The sequence below is a fragment of the Dipodomys ordii genome, unplaced genomic scaffold (assembly GCF_000151885.1).
Source record: "Dipodomys ordii isolate 6190 unplaced genomic scaffold, Dord_2.0 Scaffold162, whole genome shotgun sequence".
Lineage (NCBI taxonomy): Eukaryota > Metazoa > Chordata > Mammalia > Rodentia > Heteromyidae > Dipodomys > Dipodomys ordii.
Window position 1 is genome coordinate 3,505,564 of NW_012267378.1, and position 25,824 is coordinate 3,531,387.

A 25,824-nucleotide genomic window follows, 5' to 3' on the forward strand; every position below is an offset into this window, starting at 1 on the left:
AACCAGGGCATCAAAATCTCTTCATTTGGGTGATTTGCTAGGATTGATACATACTCACATCCTCAGTTCTTGTAAACAGTTTTGTCAATAAATAATCTGGGAGGAATTAAGTACTGTGATTTATTGGGAGATACATCAAATCTTAATTTGCTCCATAGTCTTGCATTTATAAGACATATTCACAGAACTCTTATGTAGATAGAATACTAAAAACACCTACAGTTTGGCATAAACATCTTGACAGTACACAGGCTCACCTGAGTGAGTCTGTTGGTTAACATTGCCGTGTGTGTGTGTGTGTGTGTGTGTGTGTGTGTGTGTGTCTGTGTTTGTGTCTGTGTCTGTGTGTGTGTCTCTGTGTCTGTGTGTGTGTGTGTGTGTGTGTGTGCTGATCTTGGGGATTGAACTCAGGGCCTGGGCACTGTTCATGAGCTTTTGTCCTCAGGGCTAGTGCTCTACCACTTTGAGCCACAGCCCCATTTCTGGCTTTTTGGTAGTTAATTGGAGATAAGAGTCTCACAGACTTTCCTGCCTGAGGTTGGCTTTGAACCACAATCCTCAGATCCCAGCCTCCTGAGTAGCTAGGATTGTAACCATTAGCCACCAATGCCAGGCTCTCTCATTATCTTTTATATGATAGTTCTTGTAAGAGACAACCTATCTCTTGAAGAGATAGGATAAACCAATCATCAAAATATGCCCACACATCAATAAAGTAAGTTCTCCAGTAGACTTGACTTGGTGGCCCACAATTTAACTCAACTTTGACACTGTATACTTGTCCTTGGTGTGAGCTCTCACAAGTTCAAGGCTCACAGAACTCAGGACACCATATGGAGGTATTTTGTTTATTATGAAGGTTATTTCAAAGGTTGCACAAAAGCAACCAAGAGGAATTGATGCACAGGACAAGAAATGTAGGAAGGGGTGAGGAGCTTCCACTATCCTCCAAGTACTTTCTTGTGTCTAGGAATCTGAAACCTCTCCAAACCTTTTCTTATGGATTTTTATGGAGGCTTTATTATGTATCCATGACAATATATAGGCATCATTGATCAACTCTACTTTCTACCCCTTTCCTCTCCAGAGAGAGAGAAGGGATGTTGTACTGAAAATTCTAACCATGCAGTTGATTACATAGCTCATCTCCCCTGGAACAAGATCTACCTCCATCCAGAGTCTGTCTGGAGCCCCAACCTACCAGTCATTAGCATATAAAAAGATACTTAGACCTTTAGAGATCTATGTGCCAGGAACTTAGGGTAGTATTTCTTTTGTGTGTGTATGTGAGTGTGTGTGGTTGGTCAGTTGTGGAGCTTGAACTCTGGGCCTGGCTCTGTCCCTTAGCTCTTCAGCTCAAGGCTAGTGCTCTACCACTTGAGCCACAGCACCAATTTCTGTTTTTCTGGTGATTTATTGGAGATAAGAGTCTTACAGACTTCATGCCTGGGCTGGCTTTGAACTTTGATCCCCAGATCTCAGCCTCCTGAGTAGCTAGGATTATAGGCATGAGCCACCAGCCCCCAGCAAAATATGTATTTCTTATATCACAAAATCACAGTTCTACATAGAGAACTACTTCACATAGTATGGATTTACCAGGAATATCTTCTAATTTCTCAGAACTTTCTAACAGGATATATTCCAAGCCTCAGTACCCTATAGTCTGTTTCCTCTGTTTGAAGGCAGGCTATGAACTATTTATAGTTTGTTCTATTCCATTCATTGTTCTTTTGCTGGCTTTTATTCATCGTGGGCCAGGACCATGCCAATGCTGGGAACACTGTGAGGACTGCAACCTGCTCATTTCTCTAGTGGGATTAATAAGTGTAATGAGGACACAAACACTTAAACAGTGTTTTAGTGACATGGTAAGAGCTAAGATGGTGATATACATGGAGATTAGCCAGTTACTTAACAAAACTTAGTGTTTGAATTTTGCAAGGCAGTTATAAGATACCGAATAAAATTTAAAATTTGCTCTTTGGATTTTGCAACCAGTCTGAGGAGAACTGGGATTAGCCCACCAGCAAGTATTGAAAGCCTCAAATAGCACAGCACTGAGACTCTGGTCTAGCTGAGTATCACAGAGCTCTTTCTTAGGAAAGATCTCCTGTGTCTAAATATAATCTTTTGCTGTAGCTTAAGTCCCTTACTAGTTAAAAAAGAAAAAGAAAAAAAGGAGTACTTCTGTCATTTACAGAATAAGGACCAAATCCACATCATTCCCTTGGGAATCCAGAAGCCCATCATGTGACTATCTGTACTGCCCAAGGTTATAGGTGTGTTTAGACACTGATCCCTTCAGTACTCCAGATAGCCAGAGTGCCCTGTGAGTAATCTTACTTTGTTTTCTAGTTTTCACTGTTAAGAGAAAGGCTTGGAAATACTGCTTTAGAAAGTCTGCCTTTTTTTTAGAAGGCTAGTTTTCCCAAACCACCTCTTTTGTGTTTCATTAACCTTCTTCCAATTCTCCTCATTTTTTTACCTTAGTTTAGTAATTCATTTTTTTATTATAATAAATCAAGTAAAGAGTACATTTCTTTTTGGACACTGTCACCCCTTTCCTCACTCTCTACCAGTTTTTCTCTCCCATCCCCACCCACAGTTCATTTTCAATATAGTGTCTAGTGAACACCACTGTTGCATTTGTTCACCCTCTGTCCCTGCATTTCTGTACAGTAACTTTAATTTTTTATTACCTTTAAGTAGTTATATAAAGGGGTTTCAATTTAATGTGTCAGTTTATGAGCATAATACATCTTGATCGATGTTACCCCCTTTTACTGTTCACCCCTATCTTTTCCAACCCCAGTATCCCTGATTCCATTTTCATATAGGCACATTGAATATTATGATTATATTTGCCTATCCTTCCTGTGTCCATTGGCCTTACCCTCCCACAGACAACGCATATTCCAGATTCCTGGTATTCATTTTGTTAAAGGGTAAGTTAGTTGTTGAAAGGAGTTACATCATTGGAATCCTCCCCTGTATATACCATACTTTGGTTCATATTTTTGTGAGATATGTACAAAACTAACCAAAACTGGGGGAGAGGTGGGAATGACAGGATGTACTTATTTCCAACACCTAATACTAATAGACACAATTCTCCAGTCAAAGGATGTAGAATGACAAGCTAAGTTTAGTAATTCTGAAGGGAAGAAAGGACTCTCCAAAGGAACTGACTCCTTTTAAAACTGTAATGGAGGGGCTGGGAAGGTGGCTCAGTGGTAGAGTGCTTGTCTTGCATGCATGAGGCCCTGGGTTCTGATTCCTCAGCACCACATAAGCAAAAAGAAAAAAGCCAGAAGTGGCGCTGTGGCTCAAGTGGTAGAGAGCTAGCCTTGAGCTGAAGAGCTGAGGGACAGCCCCCAGGCCCAGAGTTCAGGCCCCACGATCGGACCCCCCAAAATTTAAAAAAAAAAAACTGTAATGAAAAAGATTCTTAGATCTTCATGAGTATCAGTTGATTTCCTTAATAGTTCCTTTGGGCCACAGTATTTTCCACCATGAGGAAACCAACATTCCTTCTAAAGTTTCTGTGTAGGCGTCATGGATATAGGGTTTTGTCGCTGCATACAAAGCAAATAACAAATAAATATTATTGATTTTATTGTTCAACACTTTTGTTTTAACAGAACCAAAAAAAATAGCTCTTTCTACATGTAAGATATTATTTGGCTTTAAAGATTTATTAGTGAGAAGCTAGCTATTATGTCTGCCATCACAGAGTTTTTTACAACAGACAAATAAGTTATTACAGCATGATATGATTGGTGCTTTTAGAGTGTTTGGAGTGAATTGGGTCTTGTTTATTTCACAGCAAAGTATTGTTTTGGATATATTATTTTGGATATTTTGCATATAACTTAGAAGAGACTCATCTGAATATCATTTCTTTGATTCTTCAATATAAAAAATAACGTATTTTTAGTTAAAATGTTCCTGACGTTATATGATGGACTTGAATATGCCATTTTGAATGTACATTTTTATCTGACCAGAAGCTGATTTGGGTTTTCATATATATATATTTATCACCTGCTGCCTTCAATTAGAGATGTGTGAAGTAGTGCCATTGTTTGTTTGCAGGGAAGGTATTCATGCAAATCATGAGTCACTACAAATATCTCCCAGTATTACAGAGCAGTTCATTGAACTATTGTGTCAGTTTAAGCCACACCAAGTTATAGAGACACTGCAAGTCCTTGAGTGCTACCGGCTGGAAGAAACTATTCAGGTAAGGCCAACAATGTACAAAAGAAAAGAATAACTTGTCCTAAAAATTGCCCCTTTTGCCAGATAAGCACAAGGTAATCACAGATATTAATAGCTAGTAAGTGGCATCATCAGATACTAAATCAAGTAGTCTGATTCCATAGTGCAGACCATAATTGTTGTGACAGTCTATTAAGGTCAGAAACAACACATGTCTAACCTCTTATGAGTCAACCTCTAGCCAACTCAATGAGGCCTAGAAAAACGGAACTCAGGAAAAACATTTGAAGGAGAAAAGTAAACTCTTATATACAGATACGAATGATTAAATAGTCCTATGGTGCCATAACCTATAATAGGCTAAATAGTAATCTAATTGTTTTAGCACAATTCATTGCCTTGATCTGCTTCCTTTTTCCAAATGAAGTGAATGTGTGTGTGTATGTGTGTGTGTGTGGGGGGGTGATGTGTGATGTGTGATATGTGTTTATTATATACCAACCAGTATCAAGCCTAGTATGTTCTCCTTTAAATTTCATTTTAAATATATCATTATTTCTTTTCTTTTACTATCAACAAACTGATAAATACCCTGTATTTTCTTTATTGAGCTCCTGAACTGCCCACCTACTTTAAAAATTGTTTACAAAATATTTCAAACATTTAGAAGTGTGCAAAGTATCAAATACATGTGTACTCGCTAAATCAATTTTAATAGTAATCATATTGTCAGCTGATTTCAAACTGGGGTTTTGTTGGGGGTTTTTTGTTTGTTTTCTGTGTTTTGTTTTTGGTTATTTTTGTGCCTGGGGCTTTAACTGAATGCTGAGCCTGAGCTTTTTTTGCTCAAGGCTAGTGCTCTACCACTTGCCACATCTCCAGTTCTAGATTTTTTTTTTGATAGTTTAGCAGAGAAAAGAGTTACAACCTTTCTTGCCCTACTAGCCTCAAACCCACCATCCTCAGATCTGAACCTCCTGAGTAGTTAGGATTATAGGCATGAACCACTGGTGCCCAGTCCTTATTTTTTTAATAGAATATATTAATTGTACAAAGAGGTTTCATTGTGGCATATTTATATATTCATATTGTTCAAACTCATCTCCTTTCTTATGCTTTCTTATACTCTCCTCTTTTTTAAATTCTTAATGGACTTCCTTATTCTGTTTTCACACATGCATATAAAATACTTTGGTCATGCATTTCCCCATGCTTCCATTTCACTCTCTCCTCCCTCCTCACTCTCACTGGTTTCCCTCCACAGACCAACCTTCTTCATCTTACTGGACATAGAATAGTCTGATTTTCCAGTCTGTTTACATCTCTTTTGATAAATATTTGAATGTTTTCAGCCTTTTACTGTTAAAAACAGTGCTCTTATACATGTTCTTCTACATACATTCTTGCACCCATATAAGATTTTCTGGCAATGCAGTTATTTAGATAATATATATAGCTGGTCACCAGTGGCTCACACCTGTATCATGGTTCAAGACCAGCCCGAATAGGAAAGTCCATGAGATTCTTATCTTCAGTTGACTACCAAAAATCCAGAAGTGGAGCTGTGGCTTGAACACAAAAGCTCAGGGATAATAGTACCCAGGCTCTGAATTCAAGCCCCAGGAGCAGCACACACACAAAAAATTTATATATACATATATATATATATATATATACACTATATATAATATATATGCACATATATGTGTTAATATACAGTAGCTTAATTCAATTGACACTGCCTACTTGAATCCCTGTTTCTATTATGAGCAATAGTTAATATTTGCTATTTCCCACATCCGTTATGATTCCTAATATTTTAGGACTCATTGATTACTAATAAGTAATCATTGAATATTCATGACATTGCTTAAGGATTCCGAATAACTTGTTTGAGGTTTTTCATTCTTTTATTGTGTTCTAGAACTTCTTCCTAATTTCTGATTCTATTACTTTGCTATTTTATGTGGTAGAGATGTCACCTTCTAATCTAATACGGCATTTCTTTTAACTTGGCTTTCAGTGTTCTGTTTTATTATTTTTCCCGTTAAAATTTAAGCTTATATGCGTGTCTGTTTCTATTTCTGTTTTGATGGCACAAAGTATATCTTAAGTTTTACATTTTATTTCTTACATCTTAGGCTTTTAATCCAACTGGAATTTATTTTACTCGGTTTATCAAGGAGAAGTTTCTATCTTTTTTCCCCTCACATGGTGGTCAGTGGTTCATGTATCATTTTATGATTCTTTCCTCACTGATTCTTTGCACCATACTACTTTATGTCAAACTCTCAAATATGCATGATCTATTGTGGCTTCACTTCTTTTCCTTTGTTTCTTTGTCAGTTTCTATCCCCATCCCACATATTTTAGATATAGTTTTAGAGTAAAATTTATTGTTTTGGAGAATGTGTCCTGCATCTTCATTGTTTTTGTTTAAAATACTTTGGTTACTTTTGACCTCTTACTGTTCCACATCAGTATCTGGATCACATCAAATTACTTAAAAAAAATATCCTTCTGAGCCTGGCACCAGTGGCTCATGCCTTTAATCCTAGCTAATCAGGAGGCTGAGATCTGAGGGTCACAGTTCAAAAGGCAGCCTGAGCAGGCAAGTTAGTGAGACTGTTGTCTCCAATGAACTGCTCAGAAAAAACTGGAAATGGCTCTGTGGCTCAAGTGGTAGAGCACTAGCATTGAGTATAGAGAGGCTCAGGGACAGAGCCCCCGTCCTGAGTTCAAGCCCCAAGACCAGCCAAAAAAAATCCTTCTGAAGCTTTGATTTTAAAAAACAAAGTGTATTTGTATATTAATTCAGATAGAGATGACATTAGTATATTGTTCACATTTAGAAACATTTGCATTTTTTAAATGTCTCATCCCTTCTATAGGTTTTTATAATTTTTACATAAGATTCTTACACAAATTTTCTTAAATTGGTTCCTAGATACTTTATAGCTTTTTCTATTATTGTGCAAGGAACTTTCTTAAATGACTTTTTTTTTATTATTTACTACTGTGGCATTTGAATGTGATTAATGTTTGTGTGTTTTGCATTTATCAATAAGCCTATTTTTTGCAGTTCAAACAGTTTTTTTTGATAGTTTATGGAAATATTTCCAAGAATAGTGGCAGATTTTTTTTTTCACTTTATAAAAATTTTCATTCCAATCTTTCTCACCCAGTATGTAGGGTTCTCAATTATTGAATAAAAACAGTGATACCTTCTAGCCTTGGTCCTGGTTTTACAGGAATATGCCAAATACTTTCCATTGAATGAAATATGGTATTTCTTGTAGTATGTTGAAAGATAATTTTTATTAAGTTAAAAATTTTATTTCTAGCTTTGGTAAGTATTTTGTGTTTGTTTTTGTCATGAACAGGTGCTGCATTTTACCAAATGATTTTCTGTATTTTTTGAGATACTCATATTTTTCTCCTTTGATCTTCTAAACCCATTAATGTGTTATTTGAGCCTCCTTTTTCCTCTTAAGTATTTTTTTTGCTTTATTAACCTTTTCCAAGGCACTTGTCAAACTTCGTTCTTGTTTATTTATTTGCTGTCATTTTCTGTACTTATTTGATCTTTTTAGTCGATTAGATATTCTTAGTTCATTAACTTTTATAAGACTTCCTAAGTATATTTTCATCATTTTGTTCTAAATATTTTATGTGCAATTACATTTGATTAATTTCTAGTTTATATTTTATTGTTTATGTGTATATGTTAGCTTCTCTTTAGTGAATATACATCATTCAGATGCAAAACATTCTTTAAAAATTGCAATTTAAAAATGAATTTTGTCCAATTAGAACTGCCAAATGGGCCACTATAAAACTAGAAAGTCAAGTATTTATATATTATACTTTAAAACAACATACTACAATGGAATGATTTATATAAGGTAGTATTTACATTTCTTGTCTAATTTGTTACCCCACCCTCATTTTTTCCCTCTTTCCCTCTCTCTCCCTGGACCCCCCTCCCAGGTTGTACAGATCATTTCCAGGATCTCCTCTCTCTAAAACTGGATTATAAATGAGAATATTTACCTTTTTTATCCCCCTAGATTACTCAGAAGTATCAGCTCCATGAAGTCACTGCTTATCTATTGGAAAAGAAAGGAGATATTCATGGTGCTTTCTTGATAATGCTAGAGGTAACATTTGACTGTGTCTTTCTTGTCATATTTGTATCGATTCATAAGTCCATTTTAACTTCTTATATTTCATGATGTTTTAGACAAAGTACTTTTTACTTATTAATATTTTTATAATGTGTATTATTGATTACAGTTGAATTGGTGTGTGTGTGTGTGTGTGTGTGTGTGTGTGTGTGTGTGTTGGTGCTATGGTTTACTTCAGGGCCTTGTACTCTTGCTATATTCTACCATACCTCTAGCACAGCATTTTGCTGACTAATTGAAAATTGACTCACATAGTCTTTTCTGCCTGTATTGACATTGAACCACCATTCTTCATGCCTTACAGTCTTGAATAGTTAGACTACAGATGTTAGCCACTGACATCCAACTCTAGAATTTGGTATGTCTTGGTGGCATTTTTTAGACAAAATTTATATCACCAAAAATAAATAAAACCTACAAATTTGATGAGCTTTTTGACAAATGCACCTATTTTTGTAAGCTAAGTCCTCAGAACATAAGAATCCTTGCCTTTACTCCAGAAAGTCCCTTCATGCTCCCAACTCACAGAAAAATTCACTTATGATTGTTTTCAATATCTGATAAGTTGTTGTATATAAGTATTTTTTCCCAGCATAATGTTTCTGAGACTTATCTCTCTATTTTATCAGTAATTTGATGCTGTCTGATTGTGTGATTATGCTATTCTGTTGAGTGATATCTGGGCTATTTCTAGATTTTTTGGCTGTTACAAAATCTGGTATATTCTTATGCAAGTGTTATCTGTACTAAAAGGTTCTGCCATTTTAGACTCCCACTGATAATGTATTAAAAGTTTTGATTGTCTTATATTCTCACCAGTATTTGGTGCTTTATCGATAAAATAATTTTCCATTAAAATTATTTTTAGATCCAGGTGCTAGTAGCTGATGCCAGTAATCCTAGCTACTCCAGACGCTGAGAACTGAGGATTTCAGTTCAAAGCTAACTCTGGGCAGGAAAGTTCATGAGACTCTTCTCCAGTTAGCCACTAAAAAGCGTTTGGAGCTGTGTCTTAAGTGGTTGAGCTCCCATCTTGAGCAAAAAAAGCACAAGGATAACGCCCTGAGTTCAAGCCTCTGGAATGGCATAAAAATATAAAAGACTATTTATAGAACACATATGGTATAAAATTTACCATCTTAGTCATTTTAAATGTGCTAGTCTCATAGATCAAAGTGTAGACAAATTATTATATAACCACCACCACTACTGCCATTTATCTCCAGAAAGTTTTAATCCCAGTTAAAAACTTGATACTCATTAAACATTACTTCCCATTCCCTGCCCACATCAACCCTTGGTAGCCACCATTCTCCTATCTATCTATCTATCTGTTTACCTACCTATCTACCTATCTTTCTATCTTTCTAGCTATCTCATACAAGTGGAATCATTAAATAGTTAACCTTTTCTTTGTAGCTTATTTCACTTGGCATAGTATCTTTAAGGTTGTTCCAAGCTGTAATACATATTTGAATTTTTCCCTTTTTTTTAAAGGTGGAATGACATTTCATTCCATGTATGTACCATGTTTTGTTCATTCAAATAACATTAGGTCGCTTCCACCATAGGGCTATTGTGAATGACATCACCAGGAATGCACAAGGCTCTGTGTGTCTTTCCAACACTTCTTTTTTCTGTGTTTTTCATAGTAGCCATACTGAGGCATAAGGTGTCATGTAAGTTTTCTTTTTGTATTGTCATCCAGTTAGAAGTAGGTGAGAGATGTCCTACTTATATCAAAAAAGTGTTCCATATTGGCTTCTACTTTCTTTCGAGCCATACAATTCTAAAACAGCCTGCAAAGAATACCTCACAGAAGCTTTTGTGCAGGCTCTTCTTTTAATCTATAAATTACCCCTACATCTCTTTTTTTTCTTTGTAGTTTTTCTGTGGGAATAGTATGAACCTAGTATTAAAAGATAAGTAAAAGCATTCTTGGCCTAGATATGGGAAGAAGATACAGGAGCTCCTGGCAGGGTATAAGACCATTACTGGCAAAGCCTTGAAAATATGAAGAAGTGTAGGCTACAAGGAGAGTGGCTTTACTGGGGCTCAATTAAACCACATATAGGCCAAAACAAAGACTCAGTTCAGATTTGAACAGATTTTGTAGGATCAGTAGAGAGTCAAAAATAAGGAACTAACTTGTTTCATGAAGACTATTATGGTGACTAAATAGGCAGAAAGTGAATTACAGAGGAGGGAGATGCCCAGAGCCTTTGAAAGGTCATTGTAGTGGTTGGTGTAGGTGTATGTAGGTGAGCTTGCTATCAGTGTGGCAGTAGTGATGGAAAGGAACAGGACAAATACAGGAACTTACTGATCATTTGACTCTGTATAAGGTTAGTGAGAATAGGTATTGAGTCATGATTTTAGCTGTGAATTTGGCCTATAGGGAACTCCAAGAAAAAAAAAAGAAAACAAAGTTTAGGTAGAGAAATATATTAGGATCAACTTCAATATATATTAAGAAGCCTTTAGACTATCAGTTAAAGTCATCTAAAGACCTAGAATTCACTAGAGTGAATAACTTTATGCAAAGGATGGGTAAGTCCTAATACTCATTTCTGTCCTGAGGGGTGTCAGTGACAACTATGTGGCAGTGTATAAAAGATGCATATATAGACAAAATAAGGGACACTTGATCTTTTAGGTCCCTTTTCCATACTGTTAGCTATATACAAATATTTGTTTCTGAATGACAATAAGGGAGCATTCTATTCTTTTTTTTTCCTGATCCTGGGGCTTGAACTCAGGGTCTGGGTGCTGTCCCTGGACTTTTTCTGCTGAAGGTTAACACTCTATCACTTCAACTACAGCTCCACTTCCAGCTTTTTGTAGTTTATTGGGGATAAGAGTCTTACAGACTTTCTTGCTTGTGCTGGCTTTGAACAGCAATCCTCACATCTCAGCCTCCTATGTTGCTAGGATTACAGGTATGATGGAGCTGGGCACTGGTGGCTCAGACCTGTAATTCTAGCTACTCAGGAGGCTGAGATCTGAGGATCACAATTCAAAGCTAGCCCAAGCAGAACAGTTTGTGAGACATTTATCTCCACTAAATTATAAAACAAAAAGCCAGAAGTGGAAATGTGGCTCAAGTGGTAGAGTGTTAGCCTTGAACAAGAAGCTCAGGGACAGTGTGCAGACCTTGAGTTCAAGCCCCAGGACCAGCATAAAGAAAGAAAGAAAAAGAAAGGAAGAAAGAAAAAAAGAAAGAAAGAAAGAAAGAGTGGATAAAAATGTTTTTGTTACCTCTTGTGTTTTTTTACTTCCTAGAGACTACAAAGCAAACTTCAAGAGATAACACATCAAGGTGAAAGTAAGTTCTTGAACATAATTTATAATTGTTTTTCTCTTCAATTACCCCATTTTTTTAGTTTTGTTTTTTAATTTTCTGGGGGGATCTGGTCCTGGGGACTGAACTGTGGGCCTGGGCGCTGTCCCTCAGCTCTTCAGCTAAAGGCTAGCACTCTCAGCACCACTTCTGGCTTTTTTTTTTCTGCTTATGTGTTGCTGAGGAATCAAACCCAGGGCCTCATGCATGCAAAGGAAGTACTCTACCACTGAGCCACCTTCCCAGCCCCAATGACCCCATGTTTTAAAAGGTTTTGTTAAACTGCTTTTATTAGTTATAATGATAATAGTTCATCTGTATAATTACTGCTTATCCACTTTAACACTAGCAGATTTTAGTTCATTCTCAAAGGTTCATAATAAGAAAACATTTAAATCTCTATAGCTTAGTATACTAAGTGTTGATCAAGCTTAGTATTTAGGAAACAGGTCACTATTCACTGCTACAAGATTATCTTTTTGGTTGTACTTCTATACATTGGTTATGTATAAATGAAGTATGTAACACCCTTAAAATTGGTGTAATGTGCCAAAGAACAGTAAATGAGAGTTTCTAATTAGTAATAGTGTTTCTATACTGAATCTATACAATTTTAACTCAAAGCAGTTAAAGTTGACAGTTTCGAATCTTGAATGCCTTTGACACAAATAATTAAAAATTTTATCATGGGATTTGACATTTTTTAAGTATTTTAAAAAATTATAGTAAGGGCTGGGAAGGTGGATCAGTGGTAGAGTGCTTGCCTTGCATGCATGAGGCCCTGGGTTCGATTCCTCAGCACCACATAAGTAGAAAAAGCCGTAAGTGGCACTGTAGCTCAAGTGGTAGAGCTCTAGCCTTGAGCTGAAAAGCTGAGGGACAGTACCCAGGCCCAGAGTTCAGGCCCCACAACTGGCAAAAAAAAAAAAAATTATAGTAAAATATATGTAGCATAAAATACATAGTGTTGTGATTGCCACCATCTAGGTTCGACTTTATTTTGGTCAGTCGATCATTTGTGGGGCTTGAACTCTGGGCCTGAGTGCTGTCCCTGAGTTCTTCAGCTCAATGTGAGCACTTTACCACTTGAGCCACAGTGTCACTACCTGTTTTCTGGTGATTAATTGGAGATGAAAGACTTTCCTGCCCAGGTTGGCTTTGAATCATGATCCTTAGATCTCAGCCTCCTAAGTAGCTAGGATTACAGGCAGGAGCCATCAACGCCTGGCTAGCTTCAACTTTTTCATCTCCCCATCTGGAAATCTATTAAGCAGCAACTCCTTATTCCCTACTCCCCCAGTCTCTGGAAACTACTATTCTATAGAATTCCCTGTCATTCTAGTTACTATTCTATTGTTCTCTTTCTGAGTTTTATTGAAATCATACAAACAAAATCACACAGTGTTCGTTCTTTTGTTAACTGGCTTATTTCTTCACTTAGCATGATGTTTTTAAGGCCATAAATGTTGGAAAACATGTCAAAGTTTTCTTCCTTTTTGAAGCTGAAATATATATATATACACACACACATATATGCACATTTGTTTATCATTCATCCTTTGGCATTCCACCTTTGGCTACTATGAATGGTGATGCTGTGAACTTTGGTGTGCAAATATCATTTTTAGTCCCTGCTTCCATTTCTGGTATATAACCAGGTCTGGGATTGCTGTATCACATAATAATTTTATTTTATGTCTCTTCTTCTTTCTTTCCTTTCTACAGTTTTTTCATGTGATGTTAGGGATTGAATCCAGGTCCTCACACATTCTAGGTAAATGTCCTACCACTGAGACACGTATCTCTGCTTTGAATTTTTTGAGGCACTGTGATAGTTTCCATAATAGTTGTACCATTTTATATCACTATCGCCAGTGAATAAGGATGATAATTTTTTTACATCCCCGCCACTTTTCTTCTTTGCTTCCTAATGCTTTTCTGATGGAACTATTGTTTAAACTCATACTTGCTTGCTCAGCTGATGCACTACCACTTGAACCATGTTTCCAGCACTGCCTTTTGCTGATTATTTTGGTGACAGAGTCTCACAGACTTTTCTCCTGGGCCAGCTGAACTGTAGTCTTCCAGAGCTCAGCCTCCTGAGGAACTAAGATTTCACTCATGAACAACTGTTGCCTAGCTTCTTTATTCTTTTTTGATAATTGTTCTAATAGATTTGAGATAGTATCTCATTATAGTTTTGATTTGCATTTTCCTAATAATTAGTGATGTTGAGCATCTTTTTTATTTTATTTTTGGCTGCTTGTTTATCTTCTTTGAAGAAAAAAGCTTTCAAATTCTTTACCCTATTTTTTTTTTTTTTGGTGTTATTGAGGAAATGAACTTAGGGCCTCACACTTGCTAGGCAAGTACTCTATCACTTGAGCCACACTTCTACTCCTTTTGCTTTTTATTTTATTTTATTTTTTTGTCAGTCATGGGGCCTGAACTCTGGGCCTGGGTGCTGACCCTCAGCTCTTCAGCTCTTGATTAGCACTCTACCACTTGAGCCTCAGCCCCACTTCCGGCTTTTTTTCTGCTTATGTGGTACTGAGGAATCGAACCCAGGGCCTCATGCATGCAAGGCAAGCACTCTACTACCATTGAGCCATCTTCCCAGCCTCTTTTTAGTTTATTTTTAAGATAAGGTCTTGTACTTTTACTCAGGCCTGCCTCCTCAGCCTAAGAATCTCTATCCCACCTCTCAAGTAGCTGAGATTAGATGTACATTTTCAAAATATCCTGCTGGAAGGTACTTTGGTAGGTGATTTTTAGCCTATCCTACCTCTAATGCAATGTATTTCTTAAACTTTTTGGCCACACATTTCTGTAATACACATTTGTTTTAATTCTCTATACATGAAAGGCATCCCCAAGAAAATCACTCAGACACATGATCCCATACAAAGAAGTTTAATGTCAGTAACTTGACAGGCTACCTCCTCGGCTGAGATTAGCAGCTAGAGGGGACTACAAGCTCAGTTATATTGGGTGAAATGTGAGGGGAGTGAGAGTGGGATATTTGGTTGTGGCAGGGCTAAGATTTATGGTTGCTGATGCCTGAGTCACCTGATAAGGCCTGAATCAGCTAATTTTGGGGAAATGCTTATATCATCAGATTTTGGGGAAAGGCCATGCTTTACAGCAAGTCCTAAGATAATGGAGTGGTTCCTAAGGTAGAGGAGGTTAGGCTAACAATGCATAATTGATCTATGTTTCTTCATAGTTAAGTCATAGTTGCTAGAGTCTATGTATTGTATTGCTTTGGTTTTGGTTTGTTTGTGCCAATCCTATGGCTTGAATACAGGGCCTGGGCACTGTCCCTGAGCTTTTTTTCCTTAAGTCTATAGCACTCTACCATTTGAGCCACAGCTTCACTTCAGTGTTTTTAGTAGTTACTTGGAGGTAAGATTCTCACAGACTTTCCTGACTAGGCTGGCTTTGAATTGGGATCCTCAGATCTCAGCCTACTGAGTAGGTAGGATTATAGGCATAGGCTACCAACACCCAGCTTGTGTATTGTATTTGTACTATGCTGAATCTTTTTTTGAGCTTCAGTAAATACTTCATTGACTTTTCCATGTTGATAATCCACCTAGACATTTAATTACTATTTTAACTATCAAGTTATGCTTAATTGTTTTGACTATTAATCATGGCATTTTATGACATTTTTCTTCTCAGACTTCATGTTATAAGAGTAGTTTTTCAGGGGCTGGGAAGGTAGTTCAGTGGTAGAGCGCTTGCCTTGCATGCCCGAGGCTCTGGGTTCGATTCCTCAGCACCACATAAGCAAAAAGAAAAAAGCCGGAAGTGGCGCTGTGGCTCAAGTGGTAGAACACTAGCCTTGAGCTGAAGAGCTGAAGGACAGTGCCCAGGCCCAGAGTTCAGGCCCCACGAGCGGACCCAAAAAAAAAATAATGCATGAAAAACTGAGGGGAAAGTAAGAAGTATATTTTTCTCAAATTACTGTAATGATTTATTGGTGGTATATCAAGAGAGGTCATTTCTTTTAATTAAATAAGTATAAATTTCCAGTAATGGTCTCATAACCAGTCTACTAATAGCCAGCTTTCAGATTCAATTTTGGCAATGTGCTTAAGAATTTTGAAGAATTTAGTAATTGCTAGACATTGTACTTGGTTCATATGGGTAATACACAGATGGTCAAAACAAAGTCCTCCCTCCCTTAAAAACTGGCAGTCTTGTGAAAGAGGCCCAGGCAAATAAAATTTTAATGTAAGTCAATTGCAGTGTATGAAGGTGCACTAAAGGTGGCAAAGGGATTTGGAAAATTAGGGGAAACTTTCATTGCCCATGAATTAGAGTCTAGTAAAGGTGTGACAGACCTTTGAAGTCAGATTATAAAGACTTAGGTAGACAAAGCAGAGGAGGGGCATTTAGGGATAAAGGAGGATGTGAGCCTGGAAGGGCTTCACTGGTCACCAGATAAAATCTGGTAACACCAGAACACAGAGAAAGGGGAGGGTAGATGAGCCCAAGTCTTTATTACTTAGGGTCAGAGCTCTACTTACTTTTATAGTTGTTGGTTTGGTTTGGTTTTTTGGTTTTGGTACAGATTTAAAATAAGCAAAATAAGTTGAGTTTTCCGCATGGAAAGTTCAGAGTGCTTTCAAGCTTTCCACATGGAGATTGTGTCCAAGTTGAAAATTCAACTAGCAGATTATAAATGGAAGAAAGCTAAAGTGTATATTTGAAAATTAAAACCACAGAAGTGGATGAAATCAATCAAAAGTGAAAAGACAAAAAGAACCTAAGACAGAATCTTAGAGAAATACCTATATTTAAAGATTAAAGGGAAAAGCTGGACACCAGTGGCTCATACCTGTAATTCTAGCTATTTGGAAAGCTAAGGTCCAGAGAATGGCAGTTCAAAGATAGTCCCAGCAGAAAAGTCTGAGAGAGTCCATCTCAAAAATAATCAGCAAAAAGTTAGGCTGGAGGTGTACTTCAAGTGATAGCCAGCAGGGCAAGCAAAGTGAGAAAGCATGAAGCCCTAAATTCAAACTTTGATACCAGAAAAATGAATGAATCAATAGTAGACCAAGAAAAGTGAAAATTTCCAATTAATCCACAAACAGATGTCTGTAAGTAAAGCATATTGAAGTGCTAAGTATAGTATGCTTTGTATGTACTTTGAATGTTAGGCACTTATATAGAAAACTCCTACTACACAGAAAGATCTGTTTTAGAGTCTATTAAACCTCAATATCAGAATTACAAAATAGAGAACTAAAGTTACACAAAGAAAAAGTTTTTCAAGACCCTCTGAAATGGTAGGGTGCATATCCTTAGGGGAGGTCTATACTCTTTCTGCCTCTAGGTACTGAAGAAGATTCCTCACTGAAGGATGTTGAAGGTACCATTGTAGAGACGATTGCACTTTGCCAAAGAAATTCCCATAATTTGAACCAGCAGCAACGAGAGGTAGGAGAATTACTACTTAAATACTTAAAAGCCTGTTGTTGTCTGAAACTAAGAATTCATTCTCTTTTCCACTGCCCCCCTCCACCACCTGAGTTTAATTCAGCTGGATTTTAATCACTCTTTAGTGTTCCCAGGAGGTTAAGACTCTTAAAGTAATTATAAGGAGTGTCTGGCCTCTTTCTTCTCACAAAAGGCTTTATGTTCTTAGGTCTGGCTGTGCTGCAAAACATAAGGTGGAAGAATACTATATGTCCCCAGTGTCTCTGGACTGAGGTTTTTGTGTATGCTATGTAGCGGTACTATGGGAAATTTGGTCATTTGTCTTCTATTCCCTGTGGATGAAAATGAACATGAAGAACTAGAAGGAATCCCTCAAGGGATACAGAGAAAGCTGGAGAAAGGTCAAAGAAGCCTTATGATATAGTAGCTCTCTGCTTTGGCTGTACATTAGCATCACTGGAGCGCTATGAAAAATCTCATTGTTCAGGCTGCACCCCAAATCAATTAAATGAGAGTCCCTGGGGCTGGGACTTAGCCATCAGTATATTTTAAAGCTCTTTACATGATTCAGTATGCAGCCACAGTTGGAAACACTGTTGGTACGGATGTGGAACTGCACAAAGGGAAAAACCAAACAAGTTTAGGTGACCACTGGTGCAGGTGGAGGTTACAGCAGCAAAGCAGAAATTATGGGTAATATGTATTTGACAGCTAAATTCTGTGGTGACTGTAAGAAGTGAAGATGTGGCCTGGGGGAATATGTGTGTGTGTGTGTGTGTATATATATATATATATATATATATATATATACACACACATACATACAAAATGAGATATATATATGGATATACATATGTATATATATACATATATGATATATATCTTACCTAGCATTTGTGAGGACCTGGTTCAATCCCTAACACCAGGGACAGTGAGTTGGGCGAGGGGGGTTGAGGGGGGGTGGTTATAATGCTGTATCATAACATAGCCTCAGTCCTCTGTGCCTGCCTTTCCATGGTGAAGACTTCTGATGTCACACCCCTGGCCTCTCCCACAGCCTGGGTTTCTGAAATGAGGAACAAACTTAAGTGTTCATATATATTTACCTATACATTACAATGAGAAAATGGTATATTTTCTGTTCTGTCACTAAATTTCTCCTATAAGTTTTTCTCAGGAATTTTTCTAAGTTATAAATTTATGAAAGTTCTTTAGACTATAAATTATGGAAATTTCAAAAGACAAAAGTATCTCACAGCTAGTATCTTTTTTTTTTTTTTTTTTGTCGTTTATGGGACTTGAACTCTGGGCCTGGGCACTGTCCCTGAGCTCCTCAGCTCAAGGCCAGTGCTCTACCACTTGAGCCAACGCACCACTTCTGGTTTTCTGGTGCTTAATTGGAGATAAGAGTCTCACAGACTTTCCTGCCTGGACTGGCTTTGAACCGCAATCTTCAGATCCTCCTGAGTAGCTAGGATAACAGGCGTGAGCTACCAGCACCTGGCTACATTTAGTATCTTTTAAGTAAAATTTCAACTAAAATTTGTTTTTATCAACAAAAAATAGAATGTATTTGCCTTTGCCACAGCTAAGTAATAAAAAATGTATTTCAGATTAAGATAACAAATTGAGATAAATCTATTTCAAATTAAGTTATATATAACTGTGACTTTTTTTAATTAAAAATACTTTTTCAGCTGGGGACTGGTGGCTCATGCCCCTAATCCTAGCTACTCAGGAGGCTGACATCTGAGGATCATGGTTCAAAACCAGCCCAGGCAGAAAAGTCCCCATGAGACTCTTATCTCCAATTAATCACTTAAAAACTGGAAGTGGTGCTATGGCTCCAATGGTAGAGTGCTAGCCTTGAGCACAAAGAGACTCCCAGACCCTGAATTCAAGCCCCACCACCAGATAAAAGAAAAAAAAATTTTTTTTTAGACAGGGCATAGTGGCTCACACCTGTAATCATAGCTACTCAGAGGGCTAAAAATCTAGAACCTAGCAGTGTTTTTATTATAACTTTTCCAAAAATTCATGCGTCTGCTTTTATTCATCTTTTGGTGAGCTGAGTCTATCTGTGCTTATTTATGTTTTGACAGGGAAAGACAAAAGAGTAGAATTTTTAAAGTTATATTTATACATATTTAATACTAGGCTTCACTTTTTTAACCTGTTCATCTTCTTTCTAATATATTTTTGATGGTCTTCCTTCTTTGTGTGAAACAGTAAAGAAAAAAATAGCAATTACTGATACTTAAACTGAAGTATGTCCAGATTTACAGATACTAACATTAAAGTATAAAATCATTACCTCCATAACTCTAGAGATTTTTCTGACTATAGTTGAACTCTGTATCTCTTAATCTGAAATAGATTTTTATCACTTTGATGTGGCAAAGTCAAATATATTCTATTTTTTGTTGCTAAAAGAAATTTGACTTGAAGTTTTATTTAAAAGATGGTAGATGTGAGACATTTTTGTCTTTTGAAATTTTCACTTCTCTAAGATTAAGCCATTTATTGACTATAAGAGAGGTCTACTGACAGTCTACCTATGTTTTCCTCTCTTATACTTTCTCTCTCTCACTCTCACTCTCTCTCTCTCTCTCTCTCTCTCTCTCTCTCTCTCTCTCATGCATGCACCAGACTCTGCTTTGTGAGGCCATTCATTGAGGAAATCTATAGGACTTTTAGCCCATCCACTTTGCTTTGAACCACCCACATTTTTCTCATTGGCAGTTTTTTTTAGAGCATTTGTAGATTGTTGTACAACAAGAAAACATACTTGAATTTAAGACATATTGGCTTGGTTTTTTAATAGGAAAGATTTTTCCTGGATCTTAGGAAGAACCAATAATTTGGAGTCAGACAAATTTACTGCAATGTGATTATTTTATTTCTCAAAACTTCTATTTTTTAATCTCAAGTGAAGGTAATACCTAGCTATAAGTTTATAGGAGATTGAAATAAAAATATATATTTAAGGCATTTAATTGAGTGTCTAACATAAATAAATAAATAAATGGTATATGTGTTTGTGTCTTAGTGAGGGTGGCATTTTTGATTATTAGTTAAAGATAAGAGTCTCACAGGCTTTCCTGCCTGGGCTGACTTAGAACCACTGTCCTCACACCTCAGCCTTCTTCTAAGTATCTAGGATTATAGGCATCAGCTACTGGTGCTTAGCTAATTGAAATAACCTTAACTTCCACTTCCTGGCCTTTGATGACTTTAGGAAATTCAAAGTAATTCTTGATATAGGGGGGAAAAAATCTTTGGATGACCTCTATTTGTGAATTTTGCTTAATATTGCTGAATAAAAAAATGAAGGTAGCTATGAAATGTGAGGTTGTATAGACTTTGTTTAAACAAAGTCTGATACCTTGAAAGAAGCTTTTCTGGGCTCCTTTGACCTTACTTTTTCCAGAGACACATAAAATTGTAATTCCAAGTCTTCCTTGGGTTTCCAAGGCTACAGCATAAACATACCTCTTCCAGCTATGGCCTCTGCTTTTTACTGATTTGGTTATTTTTTTCTCTCTTTCCAATCACATGTTTCCTCTTCTCTTTTTCTAATTTTTACCAACAAATGTATATGAGAATTGTTAAATATTATGACAATATTAGTTTTTTTTTTAAATAACAGGACTTCGGTTTTTCTTTGGTTTCCTTTAACGTTATAGGCACTCTGGTTTCCATTATTGGAAGCAATGATGGCCCCACAGAAGCTGTCCAGCTCAGCCACCCCTCATCTCCACTCCGAAGGTAAATCCATCAGAACTGCCATGACTGACCCATCTGCATTATCAACCTAATATTGATCATTTATGTATAAATTATAAATATTATGTTTATATTTTACATATTTATATTATACATGTTGGTTACATTTTATACATATGCTGAGGATTATAACCCAGGGTTTTATGCAGTACCTCTGAGCTATACCCCAGCATGTCAGTATATCATAGCCTTACTATTTTTTCTTAGTGAAATCATGTGGTAGTACTGATATTATCTTCCAGGTTTAAAAATTCTTTCTATAATTCCACTTATATAGATTATCTGGAATATCGTACATTTGTAACTTACCAACAATTAGTATTAAAATACCAAACTTTCCTTGATTAAGTTTCTAAGCTATATAAGTCCACTATTTTCCCCTGACTCAGACATAGACCTGAAAACCCTTATTTTAAAGTAACTTTAACATTAACTTTTTGTTACAACAGCTCTGAAATCTTTGACCATGCAAGTTCTCAATAGCATGGCAGCATTTATTGCTCTTCCATCAATCTTGCAAAGAATCTTACAGGTGAGTTAAAAATGGGGAAAATTAAATGTTTGTGATTTCAACTAATATTTTTCCAGTAGTAGGCTGATTTTCAGCGCTTCTTATGCCTAAAACAGCCATTTTTTAGCATTATCTAAATGTCTAACTTATAACTCTGAGTCTTAAGTCTTTCCTGTTACTTCATGGGTATAGATTTGCCTGACTGAAGCTCATAACCTGTGGTTAGGGTGTGTGGACTTCATTGTTTCTTTGGGATTCAGGTACAAGAGCTTCCTTTGGTGTGCTGACTGGAGAGAATTACCATTTATATCAGCTGTTTATACTTTTTAGATCAAAAGAAAAGTAACCTAAAAATAAAGTTAATTGGCACTTCTAATCACAGATTGTTAGTAGGTTTTCTAACTCATTCTAGAACTATTTTTATGTTTAAGACTCATCTCTAGCCCTAAATTCTAACCTGCTTTTTGTCCAGAATTTTTGTGGGAAACATTATTTCTGCCTGTTTTCTTCAGCAAAAAGGCAGGAGACTTTCTTAACTTCATCAAAGATACACACTAAAAATATACTAAGATATATTTTTAGGAAAATATTTTTAGGGGAATAGCAGAAATTATACTTAAAATCAGTCTTCATTTTCTTCACGTGTTATAGCCACATTTTAAAAAATCAGTAAGATAATACTATTGGTCTTTATAATTTTTATCTAATCAAAAAGTCCCTGTCAGCTGTATTTTAAGATTCTCCAAATGTTTCTTCCATGTGCTTGGGAGCTTCTGGTACATTGTTGATTTTAAAAGAGGGAGAAGAGAAGAAGGAGAGGGAGAAGGAGAAGAAGAGTTGCTAGCCAGGAGCCAGTGGCTCATGCATATAATCCTAGCTATTCAGGAGGCTGAGATCTGAGAATAACAGTTTGAAGCCAGCCTGGGAAGGAAAATCCATGAGACTCTTATCTCTAATTAATCATAAAAAAAACAAAAACCTGGAAGTGGAGCTGTATCTCAAATTGTACAGCACTTGTCTTGAGCAAAAAAGCTGAGGGACATTGCCCAGGCCCTGAATTCAAGACCCAGGACTGGCACACACAAAAAAAAAAAGACTGCTTCTGTCATTACACAGTAGTCAGTCACAAATGCTTGCTTAGGTCTAGGAGTAAGGTTCAGTAATAGAATGCTTAGCATAAATGAAGCCTTGACTTCAATTCTTAATACTGCCAAAAAAACAAGAGTATGTTTGTAGAAGTCATCCTTGACACCTATCATGTGTCTAATAATTCTTCAATGTTTCAAAATTCAATGTTTCTTTTATCTATTTTGAAAATACATTTATTACAAAATTTGAAATCGTATGTTAAATAATACCCCATAAGGCAGGAATACTTTGTCCAGTAAACTAGGGGAAAAAAATAAAATTCTGAAGCCATCTCCCTTGGTATTTACATTTTGCTTTATGGTGAGTGTTAACTATACATTGTAATACATAAATTACAACAAAAATCTGCCTTTTCCTTGCAAAGCATATGATTTTTCAATTGTATTATAGCCTTTTTAATTGTATTGAAGCCTTTTGATATTTTTAAATCCTAACTTAAAATTATTTGGCACCCATTATATATTTTTAATTTAAATGGCTAACCGAAAGTTACTATTTCTTTTGAGGGGGGACGGGGGCTTGAACTCTGGCCTGGACTCTGTCCCTCAGCTCTTCAGCTCCAGGGAGCGCTCTACCGCTTGAGCCACAGCGCCACTTCTGGTTTTCTAGTGGTTTATTGGAGATAAGAGTCTCATGGACTTTCTTGCCCAGGCTGGCTTTGAACCAGGATCCTCAGATCTCAGCCTCCTGAGTAGCTAGGATTACAGGTGTGAGCCACCGGTGCCCCACTTAAGTCATTATTTCTTAAATTCCTTCAGTGTTTATAATTACTGTAATAATTTTCCCCTATTTGTACAAAGATTTTGGTCTTCAAGCTTCATTCACAGATACTATGTCAAATGAAGCTCACAACAATCTTTTTTGTTATCTTTTTTTATACTTTTTTATTGTAAAACTAGTAAACAGAGGGGTTACAGTTACATGAATAAGGTAATGAGTACAATTCCTATCAAGCATTATTAACTCCTCCTTTGTTTTTCCCCTACCATTACTTCCCTCCTGACTTCCTCAACTCCTCCCTCCCTCCCCCCTTTGTTTTCTTTTAAGTAAGGTTTCTTTTAAGGTTTCAGTTTAACAAATCGGATTATGGGTACCTGGGTACCCGTAATCTTGAACAACCATCTCCTAAGATAGGTAGTCAAATAACAATTTCTCCTAGCTGGTCGAAAGTATCTCATATCTATAATCCTACCTACACAGGAGGCTGAGATCTGAGGATCACAGTTCAAAGAAAGCCCAGACAGAAAAGTCCCAGTGAGACTTTTCTCCAGTTAACCACCAGAAAACCAGAAGTGGAGTTGTAGCTCAAAATGATAGAGTGCTAACCTTGAACAAAACAGTGAGGGACCGCACCCAAGCCCTGAGTTCAAGCCCCTAAATTGACCCCCCAAAAAAATTCTCCTACAAAGGAGGAAATTAAAAGAAAAATAAGTTTTTAATGATAGCACCTGGACTACTAAAAAGTTTCCTGTTTCCTAATTTGCATTTTCTATTAATCATTTGGGCTTTTCTCCTTTGTTCTCATACCTGTCGTTTTGAGGAAGTAATCATTAATGTATTAACTGTATTTGCTATATATTTATTCACTGCCATGTAAATGAAAGGCATAGTTCTTGCCCCACAAGAGCTCAAGTGAGGCAGAAAATGTTCTGATACATCTGTTCACAGGGCTAACTAATAGTGGCTACCTTTTTTGCTTTGTGTCAGAACTGGGGCTTGAACTCAGGACCTGGGAACTGTCTCTGAGGGTTTTTTTTTTTTTTTTGCTAAAGGCTAGTACTATGCAACTTAAGCCACAGCTCTACTTCTAGCTTTTGCTACTTATTTAGGGATAGCTCATGGACTCTTGCCTGGGTTGGGTTTGAACCATGATCCTCAGATCTCAGCCTTCTGAGTAGCTAAAAATACTAGTGTTCAATCAGTAGTAGCCATTTTTAAGGACTGATTTCTGCTCAAACTGTCATGAGTAGCTACCATATCTATACCCCTATACTTAGTAACACCAAGTGTGGTCATGTGAACATGACATGGCTTCTTCATTCCAGTGAATTCATTCAGTTGGCAACTGGCCCTGTTTATGCCAATCAGTTTCCTTTCTGGAAAATTTTAGAATCAAACTTGAGGTGTAGAATACCCAGATTTTCCTTTGGGGCTTTGGATTACATAATTGAAAACAAAAATTTCAGGAACTGACTGTAGCTGTTTTTCCATTATATGGACTAGAAATAGTATAATAGTGAAATAACCAACAGAAAGACGAAAATGGACAAGATGTATAAGAAGGTTCAAGATATCACAACCAGGAAAAGAAACAATGTGGGGAGAAAATACTGATGGCATTGGAACTCTTTGTCCTATTTCTCAAAGGTTCTCACATTCTCTTATTTGGGTCCTTGGAACACTCTAGTGCTTTCCCAATAGTTACCTTTTTTAAGTTAGATTGAACTCTTTCCTAAAATATATATAGCCAAGGAATAGTAGTAAAAATATGAATCAGAAACAAGAGTATGGAACAATTCCCAGAGGAATCTCAGATGTTGGAGCTAAATCTTAAAAAGCCTAAAGGAAATAAGGAAAGAAAGAAGAATATTCTAAGTAGAGGGAATCATATATTCAAACTCAGAGGTGAAGACATAGTACATTTGGGAAATTGCAAAAGTTTAAATGTGCTCAGAACATAGAACAAGAATAAAAGTTAATGTACTTGGTATATAGTATTTCTTAAATGATTAGGAATCAAGGATGAAGGAATTCTATTTATGGTCAAGTTGGCGTAACAGAGACAGATTTTCCTTACTGCTTGAAACACCCCAAAACTGGATAAAATACATGAAATAATGAAAAATATGAATATGTGACATAATGTCTTCCTAGTTTAAAAAGGGGAAGGGGGGGCTGGGAATGGGGCTTAGAGGTAGAGTGCTTGCCTAGCATGCATGAAGCCCTGGGTTCAATTCCTCAGTACCACAAACAAAAAGCCAGGAGTAGCACTGTGGGTCAAATGGTAGAGTCCTAGCCTTTAGCAAAAGAAGCTCAGGGACAGTACCCAGGCCCTGAGTTCAAGCCCCAGGACTGGCAAAAATAAAATAGTAGTGGCATAAAATAAAGGACTGTGATTCCTGAGAAACAGAAAATATGTATGCTCTACTGGATAGAAATGTGACCAGTAAAAATATTTA

The 25,824-nt window shown here is 36.7% G+C and overlaps 1 protein-coding gene across 1 annotated transcript in view; it reads left to right on the forward strand.

Moving 5' to 3' along the window:
• Vps8 (vacuolar protein sorting 8 homolog (S. cerevisiae)) overlaps positions 1–25,824 on the forward strand; it is a gene marked incomplete at its 3' end in the record, with an annotated part of 187,877 nt that overhangs the window by 147,700 nt on the left and 14,353 nt on the right. Inside the window, exons 36-41 of the mRNA XM_013033034.1 lie at positions 4,099–4,246; positions 8,295–8,384; positions 11,694–11,736; positions 17,096–17,199; positions 20,886–20,967; positions 21,435–21,517. Of these exons, the coding sequence (XP_012888488.1) occupies positions 4,099–4,246; positions 8,295–8,384; positions 11,694–11,736; positions 17,096–17,199; positions 20,886–20,967; positions 21,435–21,517 (550 nt within the window). The remainder of the gene's footprint in view (positions 1–4,098; positions 4,247–8,294; positions 8,385–11,693; positions 11,737–17,095; positions 17,200–20,885; positions 20,968–21,434; positions 21,518–25,824) is intronic.